The sequence below is a fragment of the Microtus pennsylvanicus genome, chromosome 10 (assembly GCF_037038515.1).
Source record: "Microtus pennsylvanicus isolate mMicPen1 chromosome 10, mMicPen1.hap1, whole genome shotgun sequence".
Lineage (NCBI taxonomy): Eukaryota > Metazoa > Chordata > Mammalia > Rodentia > Cricetidae > Microtus > Microtus pennsylvanicus.
The window spans coordinates 99,685,431-99,705,226 of NC_134588.1; the positions used below are offsets into that span (position 1 = coordinate 99,685,431).

Sequence of the window (19,796 nt, forward strand, 5' to 3'; positions counted from 1 at the left end):
CACTGAAGGCCACAACTACCTCGTATGAAGCAAACACTATTATTCTAATTACATAAATGAAGAAATTGAGACACAAAAAGCTTGGGAAATAGTTGTGGGAAGTTAAGCAGTGCAGGAACACAGACTGCACCTTGTTCTTCACAACTGAGCCAACTTCACTGATTCTCTGTGATATAAGTACTAAAAATCACAAGTCGAAACAACATAGGGCTGAGAAAGTGTTTTAGTGGGTAAGAATGCTTGTTTGGCATGAGGACCTGAGATCAAGTACCCAGCAACCACAAGGGAGGGCTACCTATGCCTGGAATCCAGCATTATTCCTCACTACGTATAAATGTGGTATAAATGTTCAACTTCCTCAGCTCTGGGGAATATATAACGACCTCCTATAGGGAGGATACCTCCAACCTGGCTTTTCTCAGGGAAAAGAACTATATAAAAGGCCATATTCAACTCGGAAGTGAAATCTGATGAGTAAGTCTCCTGGGTGCTCTGCCAAATATACCTTCCTTGTCACTTATATAAAAAAAAAAAAACAATTAAAGCTGGCTGGTGGTGGCACACACCTTTAATCCCAGCACTCGGGAGGCAGAGACAGGCGATATCTGAGTTTGAGGCCAGTCTGTTCTACAAAGTGAGTTCCAGAACAGGCTCCAAAGCTATACAGAAAAACCCTGACTTGAAAAAAACAAAAACAATAAAACAAAATAAATAACAGACAATTAGGCAATGAGGGTGAAATAAAACCACGTACTCACTCTGCTCCCTGCTGCACAAGTGAGGCAGTGACACCTCTCAAATACCAGGGTCAACGCCCCTCCTTTCCTCAACTGAAAAAGTAACAGAGTCTACGCAAACAGCCTTCCTGCTTTAAGTATGGATGTAGCATTTTGGTTAATGGGAAAGCGTTTTAGAAAGTGTAATTATACTTAACAAGCTTCCGAAGAAACTGGATTATCAAAATTTTGTCTCTAAAATAATTTTGGGGAACTAGTGAGTCAAGGCTGCACAAGCCTGCCTGCCTGCCAGCCTGAGTCTGATCCTTAGAGCCCATGGCTGGAAGAATGGACTCCTGAGTTGTCCACTGACCCCCACATATGCATGTGCACCACACAAGAACAAGTGGAAATGCTAGGAGGTGGCGGTGCACACATTTAATCACAGCATTCGGGAGGCAGGGGCAGATGGATCATCTCTACAAGTTTGAGGCCAGTCTGCTCTACAGAGAGTTTCAGGACCACCAGGATTATTATGTAGAGAAACCCTGGGGGTGGGGGGTGGGGGGTGAGGTGGATAATGAAAAAAAGGGAATATTGTGGGAGAATTAACGTCAGTAGCTAGGTGGGAAAATTGTTCACTTTTTTAATTTTGCAAAATTGACATGTGGTATCACAGGCACACAACCCAGACTGCTCCAGAAGCTGAACTACTGCGGAATATTTGTTTCCACTGTGAAAATGTTAGGTGAGACTTCTGGGGACAGAGGACTCTGGGAAGAAAAAAGGAGCAGAAGTGAGGAGAGGCAGAACACACGATACGCAGGAGGAAAGGTAACAGTCACAAGCCATGAGGCAGAATTTAGATGAATATAAATGGGTTAATTTAAGTTGTAAGAGTTAATTAGAAACAAGTCTAAGCTATAGGCTGAGCTTTCATAATTAATAAGTCTCTGTGTCATTATTTGGGAGCTAGCAGGACAGAGAAAGACTTGTTACACTGAACCAGCCAGGGAAGCTTAAGGAGACTGTCTAAAAATAAAAAGGAAGAGGGCTGGAGACATTTACCTCAGTGATAGATGCTTACATGCTTACCCATCACACATAAAAATCCTAGGTGGTGCACACCTTTAATCCCAGCACTATAGAGGTAGGCAGATCTCTGTGAGTTCAAGGGCAATGTGGTACACAGAGCAAGTTACAAGACAGGCTCCAAAGCTAAACAAAAAAACCCTGCCTCACAAAACAAAAGCCCCCAAACTAACAAAGTCCTTGGTTTAATCCCAGCATAGCAAAAAAAAAAAAAAAAAAAGAGGACCTACGGTTATTTCTGTGCCCTTTATAGGAATATGGGTTTAGCCAAATGTGCTTATGCGAAGTGATGTGGTAGAACGGAAAAGATACAGCACGAGCAAGATACAGCACGAGCAGGAATTATTTCTTCTTTCAAGATCACTTTAAAGAAAAAACTATGCATTAAATCGTATGTTCTGACCCTGTGTGGTGGCATGTACCTTTAATCCCAACACTTGTAAAGCAGAGTTATGTGGACCCCTCCCCATGCACCCCACCAGGTTTCTCTGTGTAGCTCTGGCTATCCTAGAACTCACTCTGTACATCAGGCTGGCTTTGAACTCAGATCCACCTGCCTCCACCTCTTGAATGCTGGGACTACAGGCGTGCACCACCACTGCCCAGTTGTTCATTCCTTATGAATTTTAGGTCATTTTTGTAGGGATATGTGATAAGACCATGTTTCTATATAAACAAAGAGATAAATAAATGTAGCAGATAAAGGCCATGCTAACAGTTAAGCAAATAATAGTTTTGTATGCAGAACACTTGTATGCTGTTCATTGCTTGCTGTGATCCAAAGCCATGAAGTTTTCTTTCTTTCTTTTTTCTTTCTGGTTTGTTTATTTATAGTTTTTCGGGACAGAGTTTCTCTGTGTAGCTTTGGAGCCTGTCCTAGAATTTGCTCTGTAGACCAGGCTGGCCTTGCCCTCACAGAGATCTCTACCTGCCTCTGCCTCCTTAATGCTGGGATAAGGGTGTGCACCATCACCGCCTGTTTTTTTAATTTTGAGCAGATTTTGAAATAGTATCTCACTGGCTATATGGATTTCTTCTCCTTTTCACCTATTAAGTATCTCAAATCGTTTTTGTTTTGTTTTTTAAATTTGTTTGTTTGAGATAGGGTTTCCTGGCTGACCTGGAACTCCGTCCGTAGACCAAACTCAGAAATACACCTGTCTCTGACTCCGAGTGCTGGGATTAAAAGTGTGCCACCACTGCCCAGCTCTCAAAACTTAATACAGACAGCTAAATAGCTTTGTGCATACATAATTGAATTTATCCAGAACTAAGAGTTCAGCAATATTCAGTACTTTCTCAGTAAGAAAGTTAATTAATGAAATATAACTTTGATCATTAGTTAACTTCTATAAAAATAACAGACCCTTCATTAATCTTAAGTCTTAAGAACTCCACTTCCTTACCCACTAAGAACATGAATACGTTCTGTATTGTATTTCAGCGGCGTCAGTTCACAGCGTAGAACTTGAAGTGCCTCCAGGACCTTGCCATCCTCCAGGTATTCCAGGTACTTCTGCTGCAGCAGCAAAAACTTCATCCTCTGACATGACAGAAAGCAGCAGTCAGGGGAAAAAGGTTGATGGAAGGTTCAGAAAATGTTTGTGCCTAAACAGAACAGTAGAAACCATTCTACTATGCCTTTTGAAAATAATTTTATAAAGCTTCAAGATGACTCAAAATAATTTGTTTTACGAGTCATAGTAGATTAAATGAATGTTCAAGTCTACATATTAATAAAACTCTTTGAAAAGTCTCCAGTTAGGATCATTAGTGACCAAGGCATTATCAACTTAAGAAAAAAACCAAAAACCAAATTCTGCTCCTAATTTCCTTAGAATTTTATGTGTCAACATTTAAAACTATGACAAGAATTCCTTATTTGCTCTCAAAATTTCTATCTTAATAGGGCAGTAAGAGCATGCAGCAAGTTTTAAAAACACTGGTGAAAACAGTTCCAGTTTGTGGACGTTATTTTGAAGCTATGATGTAGTAGGCATACAGCTCAGTTGTATAGGACTTGTGTAGCATGTAGAGATCTGGATTTGATTCTAGCATCACAAAAACAATTAAAAAAAATCAACAAAAGCCCCAAACAAAACAAATCAAAAAGTCACAATGTGGAAGAGAAACTAAGGTGACTGGAAGGCAGAACTACAGTCATTAGGCAGAAGTCTGAAAGTACCCGAATTTGGCTTATCTGAAGTAAAACTGGCTTTCTACCAGATGCATACTGCAGGCTTAGACCCTGTGACTAAACTGGGAGAGCACAAGCTCCTCTCTGCAAGTTATGAAGAGACACCCACATGAGAAGGTTGGATTTAAGGGTCTTTAGAAGATTCAGTATCTACTATTTCTGTATATTTGTAATAATCTGCTCATTGCTGTGTTTAGCAACAAAGCACAGATAAATATTATTACTTGCCCACAAGGATAAAGCACTTTTCAGTTATGAGACACTCCCATTTATTCCTACAGAAATGTTTGGTTTTAACATTTTTACTGTTACATTACCATCTTACTCTAAACTTGAAAATGAAGATCACAACCCTAGCAGCTTTTCCACCAGGCAAGCAGTATCTATGAACTACTCTATCTATGATGTCTTCTAAACTTGAAGCTTAACTGAGGACCACTGACTGGAGGACCCGCTCACATTTGTTACTCGTACTTCAGCGATCATGACAAAAATGCTTATCACATTTAGAAGCTCCATTGAATGTGGATTTAATATCCATTAAAAAAAAAGTAAATTATCCTGTAGCAACAGAATTAAGAGTGTGATGAATTGCTTTGATTTTATATTAAGTAATATCTATACTGGGGCTGGAGAGATTGGATGGCCTTCCAGAGGACCCAGGTTCTGATCCCAGCACCCACGTGGAAGTTCACAACTGTCTATGACTCCAGCTCCAGGAGATCACACACCCTCACATAGACACACATGTAGACAGAATACCAACGCATGTAAGAGAAACATAATTAAAAACTAAAAATTTTTTAAAAAGTAGTATAAGATATAAACTATTGGCTTATTCTTATTGTGACTCAATACAACAGTATATTTAAACCCTCTTATATAGAGCAGGACAACTATTTAAATGTATCTGTTGTAAGACCTGTTACACTTCTGTTTAATAATCTAATCTTAAAGCTTGAAGTAAGACAAAAACAAAAGCAAAAAAACCCAACAACAAACTTTAGAAACTGAGACATACTCCTGTAACTAGGAAAACTGCACTCACCAATTTTACACATAATGCTAGGCTAGTTGGTTTCAGAAACAGACTAATCAACAAGACACTTTGAAAAGTACTTTGTATAGGTATACTTATGGGAGGAACTGGGCCTTATATGTGAAGTTATTACGCTACTGTCACCATCTTCTGAAAAAAACCGTTTAATTTTACAAAATGAACCTTCTAGGTTATCAACTCTGTTGGGTTCATTAATTTATTGTATTTCTAAGTCAAACTTAAACAATGTCACATGCAACTAGTCAGTATGGATTTCATTTCCTCACTAAAGTTTCTCAGCAATTGGGAATTTGGGAAATATTTTTTCCTTTTAATTCCAGGCAAGTCTTATTCATTTACTATTAATCATAAGGCCCCATCCCCTCTCTCTCCCTCAACCCAGTGTGTAAAGGGACATTGCTAACCTCTCCCTCCCTCGATCCAATGTACAGAGTGGCAGTGCCCAATGCTATTTCTCCCTTACTTTCTCACCAAGACCCTGGCAGAACATATTACTGTGTTCTATGGGCAAAGATGGGGCAGGAGAAAAAAAGAAGGCAGACTAAACCTTTGAGCAAAGACAAACTCATATTCCTGTATATACAGGGAATGCTATAAAAGCAACACAAGAATATTTTTCTGAGTCATTTTATCTCAACTAAGACAATGAACGCCCTCCATGGGTGTGAAAGTTTGGCCTAGAGCACTGCAGCTAACATGCTGCTGGACAGTCAGAGCTGGAGAGCTTGACAACCAAGGTTTATCCATCTAAAGCTCAGCTCAAGTATCTGACACACGGTAACAATAAAAATATATTTTACCTTCCTAAATTTAAAGCTCAAAATTAATATAATCTCAAAAAAGTAAAGATCTTTTAGTGCGTAAATGATGTCCTTTCCTGAGAAAGTTAAAAATCAGGCAATACTGACTGAGGCTTGTTTAGACAGGGGTCTTCTTTTCTCTCTTTTAAAGATCAGAAACTTCTGAAAGAAGCCAGAGGGCAAGAAGAGGGACGAGGAAATAATGCCCTCCCTGGGTTTCCAGTTAGACCTCTACCAGACTATTGCAATGACTTCAGTCCCAGCAATATTTTCTTTTCTTTCTTTTAAAATCTAATAAAAACCTGAAGCTGAAATCTCTTCTTGGACCCCTCCCCACACCTTACCCAGTATCTGAATCACTGTTCTTTTCCCACATTGTCAGACTGAATTTCAACACTGAAGAAAAACTTTGAAATAACAGTATTCATAGAGCCTAGTTATTGAAGGCAATCTCCTAATTTTGCAATGGCTTTAATACTAAAATAATGTTATAAGCAAATTTTACTATTAAGTCCTGATTCCGAGGAAAGGAGAAATAAATTATATTTACGGTAAAGATCTCAGAGCTCTTATTTGACTTTAGGAGTTAATTTTTGTCAAGTCCATATTTGCCCTTTTTGATAAAATTATTTTTATTACATTAAAAAAAAAACAAATTGCAATATGTTTACAAAGTCTCGTTCTTTGCAATTTTTCTGTTGTTGGTCTCAAATGCCTATCCAGATTCTCAGACATGGCATTATCAACTCAAACTGAAAAATGTTGATTCATGACTTTAGCATCCAAAAACCTCACAACATCTGCTATTCTGAGTATCATTTGACTAGAAATCATTTTAAAGTGTGGAGACAGGGGGAAAGTGAGGGATGTAAACTACATCAATAAAAGCGTTCAGACTGTCTTCAGGGCAGGGATGCAGCTCAGTGACAGGGCACTATCTAACCCAGCCAGGCTCTGGCCTTAGTCCCCACCACTGGGAATAGCAATCGTGTGCACTTTGAGACTGTACTGTCATCAAGGGTCTGAGTAAATATTTAAGTAATTATGTTAAAAACCCACAAGGTTGGTATCCAAGATATTACAAATTTCAACTTTTATGATGATCTTCTAGCAATGAAATCAGGAAGGAATAAATGATATTAGAAAGGTGAAGAATGGCTTCAAAAAATGTTGAACTGAATCTTTTAAAGCAATTGATTCATCAGTGCTTATGGGAGACAAAAGTGGGCCCCTTTCTTTGTATAAATACCTAAACAGTTTGATGGTGTGAGGCTCAGCCAGATTTAATCTTCATCTTTTATTAGATCCTAGAATGTTCTACAGACTGAACAGGCTGTAAAAAGAAAGGATTCCTCCTTATTATCTATAACTACCTTTTTCCAAAATACTTGTTGCTTCTATTGAAGTTTCTAATGAATCATAATCTAAATCCAAGTCTCAAATTACTACAAATAAAATTTTAAAGGAAGTGAATCATTGAAATTTTACTATTAGAGTACAGATACAATTTGGATAAACTTAAAATTTCTTTATAGCCACCAATAAACCTCAATTCTTATTTTGGCCATTTTATTTTCTTTGTTTTTGCTCATCCAGACTGAGCCAAAAATTTGTGAAAAACTTCTCAGTTAAAATATACTCAAGTTTTAAACCCCAGACATACCAATTGAGAATAAATACTCTATTTCCTGAAAATAATTGAATTCCTTCAAATATGGATGCTAACTTTATTTTTATTTTTAAATTATCCTATGGAATTGTTTATTTCGTAAGTTAAATCATTTGACTTTATACTCATTTCAATTTTTTAATACTTTGGGTATTGATTGAAAGAACAGAACCATGAATTTAATTACACCTTTGTCGTACTTCTTTAGACCTTTAATTTTCCTGAAGTCCACTTTCTAAGATTATATTATTGTACAGAATTATATAAAGAATTTGAAACTATTTTGTAATAAGATTATTTTTAAAGATTAAAAAAAAAAAACCCAGCTCTCTTCAGCTTATAGACAAAGGTAAAAAAAAAGTTAATGTTTGACCCAATTTAAAAAAAAAAAAAAGAACCAAAATACTAATGGTCACTTACTAATAGTTAACAAACTACTACCTCTATCCTACTTCCTATTCTCCTTCTCTCCCTTCCCCCAGCAGACAGGAAACTGCTTTTGACAATAAATGAATCAGCTAGTTTATAAGCCAGCAGCTGATTCTTCATGCTTTCCAATCAGTAGTGCTTAAAAAAAAAAAAAAACCCGATGTATTCCCTTCCTAAAAAATTAAAACCCATCAGCATGAGAAACCAAACCAAACCAAACCAAACCCATAAAAGCTAATGAAGGTTAACAGGGTAAACTACTAAACTGACTTTGACAAGGAAATAAGGGCGGCCAGCAGGGCCCAATGGTCAAACTTGCACCTAAACTCCTCAAAGTGACACATATTATGCAGACTCTGACGCTTGTCAATTCACATAACTCGAAAGAAAGAAAATGGGGAGCACAACAACAGTAATAATTTGGCTTAACTATGTATTTCCAATGTTCAAAAAAATAATGTACCAGCTTCTTCAGGCTGTATGGTATACACATACCCCAAACATATTTTCTCTTCAAGCATATTCAGTATTTTGAGTAATATAAAAGTATAATTTATCCTTGATCCTAACAATATAAGGCTCCTATTAACAGCACTAAAAGCAGGAAGACGTTTAAGTTTTTAGAGCTTAAATTACAGTTTTAAACGACACATTTACTAAGTAGGATATAAAACATTTAAAGTTCATAGCTTACAACCATAAACAACTCATCCTTATTTATAAATTATATAAAATTTACTTTCAAGCCTCTTAAGATCAGATGCCTACAGTTATCAATAACCTAAAATAAGCATAAATGTGAAACCAAGAACAAAAGTGTATTTACCACAATTATTCCCAACAAGGTTTGAGAGATTTCAAGTGCGCCTCTTACCACAATCGCATGAGGAGAATGCACTAAAGGCTTTAGTTCATTCAGGTCATTTTCTGCCTGCAAAAATTGGCATAAAAGAAAAACAGAACTGTCACAACATTTCCACCAAACGCTTAATTTTAGCAGCAGTCACACAGCTCTATGTGCCCTACGTTACCTTATCCCAGTCTCCTTCCATGACATGATTTCGGAATTTGGTAGCAGAAGGATGTTCTAAACGACATCCTGACTCTTGCATGAGGAGATCAACAGTCTGGCTGCAGGAGAGATACAGTGTAAAAAAGACCTGACCAACTTTAGGGATCCATGCTTCCTAATAAACTAGTATCTACAACTTCATGAAGAAGAAAAAAAAAAGCTTTGAAACACTTGGTTAAGTAAATGATTTCAAATGCCACCTACATTTAAAGTTGAAAACCTTTCTTGAAACCATAATGAAGTTCTTCCTACTTCTGACATCTAATGTTTCAGAAGTTTACAAGAGTACACAATTTCTAAAAATGCTCTCTAACCAACTGGTCAAATAAAAAGTAGGGTCCAGAAACTCTCTATGGCACTGCATTTCAGAGGATAAAATGCAAGGTGACAGATGGCCTGTGTTAGGTAGAGCTTTCCTTCCAGATATTTTGCTTGTATGGAAATTCTGCTAGGTCAATCTTTAAAATTAAAACAAATCTAGCATCAGAAACCATTTCCTTTCTCTCCACACTAAAAATAGCCAATTTACTATGGTGTAGATTCCAAACAGTCACGGGTTATTTCCGCCTGCTGCTGTCAGCTTGCTGCTTCTCTCAGTAATATGTTGTTAGCATTCACGAGATTTATTTTCACGCTTACCCTTTTCCTTTAGGGAATAAAGTGAAATCTTTCTAGATTTTTCTTTGGGAGCTTACTCATCAAACGAGGTTTCATTTACCAGATATTTTGGCATCTAAGAACCTTCATTCAGCAGTCGTGTGTTTGTGTTCATGGCTTTACTTATGCGGTTTTTTTTTTAGTGCTCCTCATTTTCCAGCTCAACAGTGCAATGCTCAGCTTGAAAATTAAAATACTTCTGTCCCTCTAAGTAAGAGCAGTTCTCCCCATTTTCCAAGTACACGCTCGTGCACACATGCACACGCACGCGCACACACACCCAACAACAACAATCCCAGCTCTTCAGCCTAAGAGTTTATTTTAAATTTGGCTTTGGGGCTAGGAAACTGCTGTGTGTTTACTCCCATCAGCTCCTTCTGGCTCTGGCCCTTCATTCAGCTCCAGGACACTCCCACCAACCCTACTTCAACTCCCTTAATTTTTCTTTTGTGTGTGTACAAAACAGTGAGTTTTGGTTAAACCCGCTGCCTACCTTCACCCAAAGTTAAAGGCCACCCAAACTGTGTTTGAAAACAAATGATTCACCAGACCAGACATCACTTTTTCAGAGGCAATCTTCTTGGTTTTGAAGTGGGATTTCACTAGTACTAGGCCTTTAGTACACACACAGCCTCGGTGTGACTTCAACTCGTATCTTTCTTCATTATTCCCATCAGATTTACTTTGACAGCCTCTTTCCAAATTACCCCAGCCCCTTAGTTCCCATAAACACTTGTAGGCGACTGTCCTTCCTGATTGGTAGTCTGCCTGGGCTGTTGTCGGTCATGGGTGGGGGTGGGGAGGTGTCCCACAAAGATGCCTCTGAGACACACTTGAAAAACAAATCCTCCAAGGTTCATTATTTCCACCGCTCTGATCTACCCCTCCCCCAGATAAACACCCTCGGTGTCCGCCTCCTCGGACCGACGACCTAGCTCTGGAGGTGCGAGGGGAGGGGTCGCTCTGGGCTTCCACCACCCTTCCCCAGCCCAGACGGTCCGGCTGGTCTCACGACACCGAGCCGATTCGTTTCCCTCGACCTCCCTTCCGTTCCTGCCGGGGCTGTCTGTCCGCGGCCTCCTGCGCACTGGGCCCCGGGGCCCCCCACAACCCTCCCGGCGGCTCGGCCCCGGCCTGGCCCTCACTGGTTGTCGGACGGACACTTACTTGAGCCCTAAGCCATTGAGGTGCTGTCCTATGAGTCTAATGACATCCTCATCCGACTGCGAGAGCCGCTTTTTCTTCTTGAGGCTGCTGCCCAGCTCGGGGGTGGCCAGGGCGGCGGCGGTGGCGGAGGCCGCGGCGGCCCCGCCGGGAACCCCGTTATTGACACTCAGGCTGTTGCTATTGTTGCCAGCGGCGGAGGGGGCGGCAGGCAGGAGCCCGTTGGCGTGGGCCAGGTCCCCCGCGGACGCCGCCGAGGGGGACGACTCCCCGTTCTGCGCCGACAGGCAGGCGAGCTCCGGGGTCTGGCCCTGGCCCCCGCCGCCCCCGCCGCCGCCTCCTCCCGCCCCGTTGGCCTGCATGCTGCCGCCGCTGACCAGGCTGTGGCCGCTGCTCCGCTGAGGGGCGGCGGGGGCGGCCGGAGGCAGTCCCACCACCACCACCACGGAGGAGGAGGCGGCGGCCGGCGAGGGCGAGGGCGGGGGGGGGAGGCCTGCTCGGCCGGCCGAGGCCCCGGGCTCTCCTGCTCCCTCCGCCGCCGAGGCTCGGGGCTTCTTCCGCGGGGGCGGGGAGGCTCCGCCGGCGTCCGAGTCGGAGGAGGAGGAAGCGGAGGCCAGAGTTTCCTCGCCGAGAGAGGCCGTGGTGGGAGGCCGGCGGGGCGCGGCGGGGGTCGGTGGGGCGGGAGGAGGGGGAGAAGGAGGACCGGGCCCTTCCCCCCCCCTCCGGAGGCGCTCGCAGCTCGGCCCGGGGACTCGCGGGCACTGGGGGGCGCAGGCCCGAAGCTGGAACCCCGGCGGCGGCGGCGAAGGCGGTGAAGGAGGCAGCAGCCGCCTTGGTGCTCGGTCCGTGCCGCTCCGCTCCCTGGTGTGTTGATTCTTCCCCCAGCTGCTGCCTAATGGAGTCCGGGCGCTGGCGTCACAGGAAATGCCTATACTGCCCTCCTCGCTCACTTCCGGCAGCAGGTATGGAACCTATAGGGGGCTGTCACCCGGCACGTGTGTGTCCGGCAGCCGGGGTAAGGCCGTGGGTGTGAAGGCGAGGGCCGCCGGGGGTCCGGCCCCGGGTGGATGTGACCCAGCACGACCTGGCCCGAATATGCGAGGGCCGCCCTGTTGCCCGGGTCTGGCGTGCGAGCTCTGCCCGCAGTGAGTTCGCAGCCAACCTCCGAGGCCCTGCGGGGTGGGAGGTAGAGTTCGTGTCCCCGCCGCGCACCCGGAGTGACCCCGAGAGGAGCGACCAGCTGGCCTGGAGGGGACCGCAGACGCACTGGCACGGGCCAGGGTGTGGCCGGCCGGCGGCCTGCTTTTGCAGCTGCAACTTCAAGCACAAGGGTGTGCTAGGCCCCTACACTGGCTTCAGGCTCGGCACCCGGGATTAACCACTGCCTCGTTTTAGGGCGGAAACACTTGAACTTCCCCTAGCCAAGCACTACCCACACTAGTACCCGTGTCACCAAAGGACAGGGGAGGTGACGAGCCGAGGAGACCGTGCTCCACCCCGAGAAGGCGAAGTCGTCTGTCACTGCCTGTCTGGTGGGGCAAGAAGTTACAATGACTGAGGGTGTGTAGAGGAATGGAGGCACTTTGCTGGGGGGGGGGGGTTTACTGTTTTTGTGCTGTTTTTCTTTTAAGCGTTCACTCAGATGCCTTAGTCCTGGTTCCTGCTCCTTCTCAGACGGGGAGGATTCAGGCATTGATGCAGATCCTGGCTTGACATTTTCAAGTGGCTGGTGTTTTACTGTTCCATTGCTGTATGCGGCTTTCTTGGTTGGAGAAATACAGCATCAGAGAACTGAGCTGAACCGTCCGAAGGACCCCTCATCAGTTACACGTATATGGGTGGTGGCATGTAGACCTGCTGCGTACAGATGTTTTCTCTGAAGTTTAGGAAATCCTTGATGACTTCCCTTTGGGAGGAAAAAAAAACCAGCCTCGAGGAATACATCCTAGGTCCCTAAAATTTACAATACTCACAGCGCGGTAATTTTGAGGCCTTTGGAGGCAGCCCTTTTCAATTTAGAAGTGCAATAAAAATTATCCTATGATTTGTCAAGAATCCTGAGCTCTATTCATCCTGAGACAGGGAAGAGAGACAGGAAGCTACGAGGGCCGAGTCTTCCAGTGTTTCTGAAGCTTTAAATATGCTTTCAGGTGTCCGCCGTAATTGCAAGGTGACTCATACCGCGTTTGTATTCACCTGAGACAGACCTTCGTTCTAGCTGAGGTTCAGAGGGCAAAGACAGTAGGTATATCCAGCAGAGCCAGAATTTCTAGGTAGTTGATGCCTTCACAGAGTCTTGTACAGTACCTTCAGAAATCTCATTACCATACAGGTTGTTTTTGTTTAGGCAAATTTGCGTTGTGCAAAATGGTTTATAGTAATCTAGTAGCAATCATGAAGATGGATCAGGTCTGCAGCCTAGTTTAAATAAAGTCTATAGCTTTTATAACTAGAAGAACGATTTAACACCAGACCAGGCTCACACTTGGTAACAAGGAACAGGATGAGCCGGGCGATGGTGGCCCACGCCTTTAATCCCAGCACTCTGGAGGCAGAGGCAGGCGGATCTCTGTGAATTCGAGACCAGCCTGGTCTACAGAGCTAGTTCCAGGACAGGCTCGAAAGCCACAGAGAAACCCTGTCTCGAAAAACCAAAAAAATAAAAATAAACAAACAAAAAAAAAAAAAACAAAAGGAACAGGATGAAAGGAATAATGAATAGGATCTCATTGCCACTGACAGTCAATATGTATATCTCGGCTTTTCTTCCTTTTGGGGAACCAAAACTGCTAAAAATGTTTGAATTTCTGAAGTTCATATATATGTACACATTTTTATTTATAGTAAAACAGAGGTTGGGAGCATGTTGTCTAAACTCTGGGCCTTGCTCCACTTACCCATGAATAATTTTGAAATACTATTCTGCACATTCACAAACCTTGAGTAACATCTTGTTACCCACAGGGTTTAAAGATCTATGCTTTCCATAGATGGATGCAGTCTCATCTCAGTCTTTCTTTTTGGCCAACTCTCTTCTTCTTCTTCTTCTTTTTTTTTTTTTTTTTTTTTGGTTTTTCAAGACAGGGTTTCTCTGTGGTTTTGGAGCCTGTCCTGGAACTAGCTCTTGTAGACCAGGCTGGTCTCGAACTCACAGAGATCCGCCTGCCTCTGCCTCCCGAGTGCTGGGATTAAAGGCGTGCGCCACCACCGCCCAGCACCAACTCTCTTCTTAAAAGCTTCTAATTTTTATCTTATTTTTAGTTACCTCATAAATTATGTGCTACGGCCGGGCGGTGGTGGCGCACGCCTGTAATCCCAGCACTTGGGAGGCAGAGACAGGCGGATCTCTGTGAGTCCGAGACCAGCCTGGTCTACAAGAGCTAGTTCCAGGACAGGCTCCAAAGCCACAGAGAAACCCTGTCTCGAAAAAACCAAAAAATAAATAAATAAATAAATAAATAAATAAATAAATAAATAAATTATGTACTACATATTGTACACTGTGCATATTATTTATAGAAAGGTTTTATCTCTTGCCATCTCTGTGAACCCTTCTTCACTGTCACTGAATGTGCTGGCCTTGTTTCTTCTGAAGACCTCCCATCTTCTCTGGCAGTCTGATTGTATGGAGCTTCTCTGTCAGACTCAGCTCCTTTTGAGCCTCCTTAGTGGAGCAGTTCCTGGCTTCCAGCCTTTACTGTGAGTATGACCTGTTGGTTTTCCCCAATACTGAAGAGTGCGTATAGTCTCATTCATTGACACTCCTTGAGGTCACTAAGGAGACCTTTTTGAGACCTCTTGTCTCCTGGCTTTTCTTTCTATTCTCCTACAAAAGACTAAGCTGTGTCTAGGATTAGGTCCAAATTATCCCTCAGAAAAAAGTTACATGTTTGTTTAGGTGCTTGATTAACTTCTGCACTATTGCATGGAACTCTATGTAAGGTAAGTACCAAATGAAAGGTAACTTCTTGTCCTGTTTGTGCTAAGCAGTGTTCTGTCTCTGTGCTTTGCTCCCGCCCCTGGAAAGCAAAAGCTGTGGGGTGTGTCGCCCTGTAAGGGATGCTACAGAATCTGCCACACAGTAGGTTAGGGAATTAATTGACACTAAGGCCTTTCCAATTCTTGAGGTTGTCGAGGGGCTGTGTATATTTGAGACTTCCAGCAAATACACGAATACTTCCGGGAAGGAACATGTATGTACTCATCATTTCAGAAATCAGTGTGCTGAGCCATAATTAGTGTTTTTTTTTTAAAGTAAAGTAGAAAATTATACAAGCATAAATATCCAAGTAAATCACCTGAGGTGAGGTGGTTATTTTGTGAACCTTTTGTTTCAGTGATGAATGCGTGTAAAATAAATGCATTTATTTTCTCAGAAAGGTTTGAGGATTGGAGAGATGGCTCAACAGAACACTTTGTGCTCTTGCCGAAGACCCAAGTTTGATTCCAAACACCCGAAGCATCTGTGACCTTAGTTCCAGGGGACCCAACAGGCATGTGCGTATGCACATACATGCATGCAGACAAAACATTCATACACATTTAAAGGGAAAATAAATAAATAAACCTAAAAAATGTTTTTCTGAAGAGTTTGAAAAATAGTCGATGGGTGGTGGTGTACGCCTTTAATCCCAGCACTTAGTAGGCAGAGACAGGAGAATCTCTGTGAGTTTGATATCAGCTTGATCTGCATAGTGAGTTCCAGAACAGCCAGGATCCTGTTTGAAAAAACCAAAAGTATGAAAGAAAACGACAACAACAAACCCATCTGTATCAGTCCTGATTGGCCAGAAAGCAACCCAGGAAATAGAAATGACAAAGGACTGCTGTATTCCAAGGCAGCATGTCTCATTCTTAAATCTAAAGAAGATATAAAAACTTTGAAAGTTGAGATGGGTTGAATATGTAGGTATTTATAATAAGACACAAAAGTAAATTTTCACAGATGTTGGTAAAACTGGTAATAATTACGTTTCTTTCAAGATTTAAATTTTGGAGTTGGAAGTAGAGAAACTTCTGTTTGATGTACAGAAGCCTGGTCTAGGTCTAGCATAGAACTCCTGTCCCTGCCTCACCTTCCTGAGTGCAGGAATTCCATGCATGCACCAGCACACACCTATAAAGTTGGCAGCTGGACTTGTTAGACTAGGGTGGGCTGGGGAGAATCAGCAGTGAATGTGGGAGTGTCCTGGAGTCCAAAGACTTGACTTCAATCAAGGTCGTGGTGGCGCACCCCTTTAATCCCAGTACTCGGGAGGCAGAGGCGGGCTGATCTCTGTGAGTTCAAGGCCAGCCTGGTCTAGAAGAGCTAGTTCCAGGACAGGAACCAAAAAGCTATAGAGAAACCCTGTCTCGAAAATCAAAATAAAGAAAATAAAAAAAAAACTTGACTTCACTGTCCCTCAGACACAACATCATTGTTTTACATTTATTTTTATATTATGTGTATAAGTGTTTTTGCTGCATGTATGTCTGTATGAGGGTGTCCGATCTCCTGGAACTGGAGTTACAGATAGTTAAGAGCTGCTGTGTGGGTGCTGGGAATTGAACCAGTTGGTCTTAACCACTGGGTCAACTCCTCAGCCCGCAATGCCGTTTTTTTAAGTAAATAATAACCCCTATCAGTTTGTTGATGGAGTTGGTGGATGGGTGAATGCGATTGGAAAAAGCAGACAAACAAAAAAAGTTAAAATGGGCCGGGCGATGGTGGCCCACGCCTTTAATCCCAGCACTCGGGAGGCAGAGGCAGGTGGATCTCTGTGAGTTCGAGACCAGCCTGGTCTACAGAGCTAGTTCCAGGACAGGCTCCAAAACCACAGAGAAACCCTGTCTCGAAAAACAAAAAAAAAAAAAAAAAAAAAGTTAAAATGTTTCAAGATAAATTTAAACCTTCCATCATTTAAAGATTTGAGGGCACTAAGTACAAAGATATCAGATCACTTTATTATTGACCTAAGGACTTGAGCCCCTTTCCTACCCAGTTCTGCCGTTCAGCCATGGTCGTGTGCAGCCACATGCAGGCCGTCTGTCTGTTACACTTCCTGTCAGCCTTTGTGAGAGGAGAAGGGTCCAGTCACTAAGCCAGCTCATCCGCTGTCCATACACTGCTCTCCAGCCCTTGCTTATGTCCCTCCTCTCTGCAAACCTCCGTCCATGCAGTGAGCAGTTAGTAAGCAGGGGCTGAGGACACCAGGAGTGTCAACCTGATTGGGAGGTCACAAGTGAACATTCATCCTCCTTTGTCCCGGAGAGAAGTAACTTTTTCCTCATAAGTTGTCTCCAGCTGTTGAGAGCCATTTGCTATAAACAGAAATGTCTGGGGAAGTTTTCTGAAGGCTATAAACTACACTAACAAGTACTTTCCCCTACCTCACAGCTCCGAGGGATGGCTTGGAGTAGTTTTATAATTACTACTCCATCCTTGTGGGTTTCTGTGAGTTCGAGGCCAGCCTGGTCTACAGAGCAAGTTCCAGGACAGCCAGGGCTACACAGGGAAACTGTTTTGAAAAACAACAAACAAACAAAATCCAAAACCTAACAACTAGCTTTTTTAAAAGAGTACTCAAAAACAATCAGAATATGAGAAGTTAGTCTAATAAAAACATGACAGATAAAGCAGTGTTGTGTTTTCTATATTTGTTTTAAGAATCTCCTTTCCATAACCCGATTCTCCTATATCCTCAGGCTGCTCTCTCCCAAATACACCCTGTCATGGACACACACTTCGTCACACAGACACACTCCATCACATACATACCATCACATGTGGCTAAATTCATCCTGGGGATAAAGAGCAGAAGGACATTTCTATTTATTAATTTGAGAAGTAGATAATAATTAATAGCCCTGGGAGTCCCTTCATAGATTCTTAGGCAACAGGCCCTTTGGGCAGTCTTCCTTACAGTTCAGATGTATTCTTTATCTCTCTGGCATTATCACAACTCATAATAATCATGGGATAATTATAACTTAAATTCTGGTTATTAAAATATGTATACACAGTTTGTATAGAGATACTAGACTAGTAGATGTTTAAAATTGAAAATTTTTGAAGTAGTTGTTTATAAAGTTTTAAGTTGGATGGTGTGGTGGTGGCACACACCTTTAATCCCAGCACTCGGGAGGCAGAGGCAGGAGGGTCTCTGTGAGAGACTAGCTTGGTCTGCATCATTCTAGAACCCAAGGCTACCTAGTGAGACCTATCTCAAAAAAAAACATTGAAAGGATATCTAGACTTTCTGGTTCATTATTTTTATTTTAAAATTGTGTAAGGGTCTGGGGGGATGGCTCAGCAGTTTAGAGCACTTGTTCTTACAAAGGAACCTGCTTCCGTTCCCAGCACCCATGTGGTGGTTCACAGCTATCTGTAATTGCGGTTCCTGGGGATCTGAGTTCCTTTTCTGAAGTCTGAGGCTACCAGGCATACATACATACAGCAAAACATTCACACATATGAGATAAATTAGTTGTAATAGTGTAAGATGGTTGCTGGAGCTGTAAGTCAGTGGTCCAGCATGTATGAGGCCTTGAGTTCAATCCCAGCACCAAATAAAATGTTAGAACCGTGCTCTTCAATATTAAGTGTGCTCTTTAATAATGTTAAACATATAGGCAAATGTGAAATTGATTTTTTTTTTCGAGACAGGGTTTCTCTGTGGTTTTGGAGCCTGTCCTGGAACTAGCTCTTGTAGACCAGGCTGGTCTCGAACTCACAGAGATCCACCTGCCTCTGCCTCCCGAGTGCTGGGATTAAAGGTGTGCGCCACCACTGCCCGGCCCAAATGTGAAATGGAATAGGCTAAATTTAAAAAGATAGTTTGTTGAATGAGAGGCCATCGAGCCATTTCTGTGACCCTGGTCTAGTCTTAGCATTTGGGAGCTGGAGGCAGAGAGGGTGAGAGGCTAAGAGTCATCCTCAGCTGCAGAATGAGAATCCCTGCATGAGACATAGTTCTGAGTGGTTTGCATGGGTTTCCTATCTTAATCTTCTTGGGTCTTTTTTTAATGGAGAAGAGAGGCCATAATGCCAGTGATTGTAGACCATATCCGGGCTCTTCTTGAGGCTAGTGTAAAACACCCATTGCTAGGTTGGACTAGGACCTATTTAACAATGATGGGAGCTGCTTCTGAGCACAGACTTTCTATATGCATTTCTGAAAGGTGAGAATGCCTAGTTTCCTGATACCCCTTTGAGCCCTTATAATGTCTGCTTCTAATGTTAGGTTATTGTCAAATACTATGGCATAGGAACAAATGTGTTGGTAAGGTTTAGCCAGAATTGGAACAATACCGTTCTTGTTTCCTGGTGTCTGCAGGCTCTGCTCTTTTTTAGCAGTATGTTTTGTTTATTTGTGTGTGATGGGGCCTTTGTACTTGTGTGGAGGTAACTACAACCTTGGAGCCAGGCCTGGCGGTGGTGGCGCATGCCTTTAATCCCAGCACTTGGGAGGCAGAGGCAGGTGGATCTCTGTGAGTTCGAGACCGGCCTGGTCTACAAGAGCTAGTTCCAGGACAGTCTCCAAAACCACAGAGAAACCCTGTCTTGAAATACAAAACAAAGAAACAAAACAAAAACCTTGGAGCCAGCTTTCTCCTACCACGTGGGTGGGTGGGGATCGTTTTTGTTTGTTTGTTTGTTTGTTTTGTTTTTGTTTTCCTCAATAGAGGATTTCCCCAGAGCTTTGGGGCCTGTGCTGGAACTAGCTCTTGTAGACCAGATTGGCCTTGAACTCACAGAGATCCACCTGCCCCCAAACTACTGAGATTAAAGGTGTGCCACCACCGCCCGGCTTGGGTACCCGGGGATCGAACTCAAGTCCTCAGGCTTGCCAGCAAGTGCCTTTATCCTCTGAGCCATCCTGCCAGTTCTTTGTTTCCTGTGATGGAAGATGTCCACTACATTGCTTCCATAAATAAGCAGAGCAGAGCTTCACTGAATAA

At 42.9% G+C, this 19,796-nt stretch overlaps 1 protein-coding gene across 2 annotated transcripts in view; it reads right to left on the reverse strand.

Moving 5' to 3' along the window:
* Nucleotides 1-11,240, reverse strand: part of Wdr26 (WD repeat domain 26) — a 45,138-nt gene extending 33,898 nt beyond the window's left edge. The window contains exons 1-4 of one of the 2 annotated variants that reach the window (XM_075989341.1): nucleotides 10,860-11,240; nucleotides 8,995-9,094; nucleotides 8,838-8,894; nucleotides 3,215-3,351 (exon numbers count right to left, since the gene is read on the reverse strand). In XM_075989341.1, coding sequence (XP_075845456.1) covers nucleotides 3,215-3,351; nucleotides 8,838-8,894; nucleotides 8,995-9,094; nucleotides 10,860-11,218 — 653 coding nt within the window. In that variant the 5' untranslated portion in view covers nucleotides 11,219-11,240. Of the gene's footprint in view, nucleotides 1-3,214; nucleotides 3,352-8,789; nucleotides 8,895-8,994; nucleotides 9,095-10,859 lie in introns of both variants that reach the window. The other variant, XM_075989340.1, reaches the window with a different exon arrangement.
* Nucleotides 11,241-19,796: the final 8,556 nt, after the last annotated feature.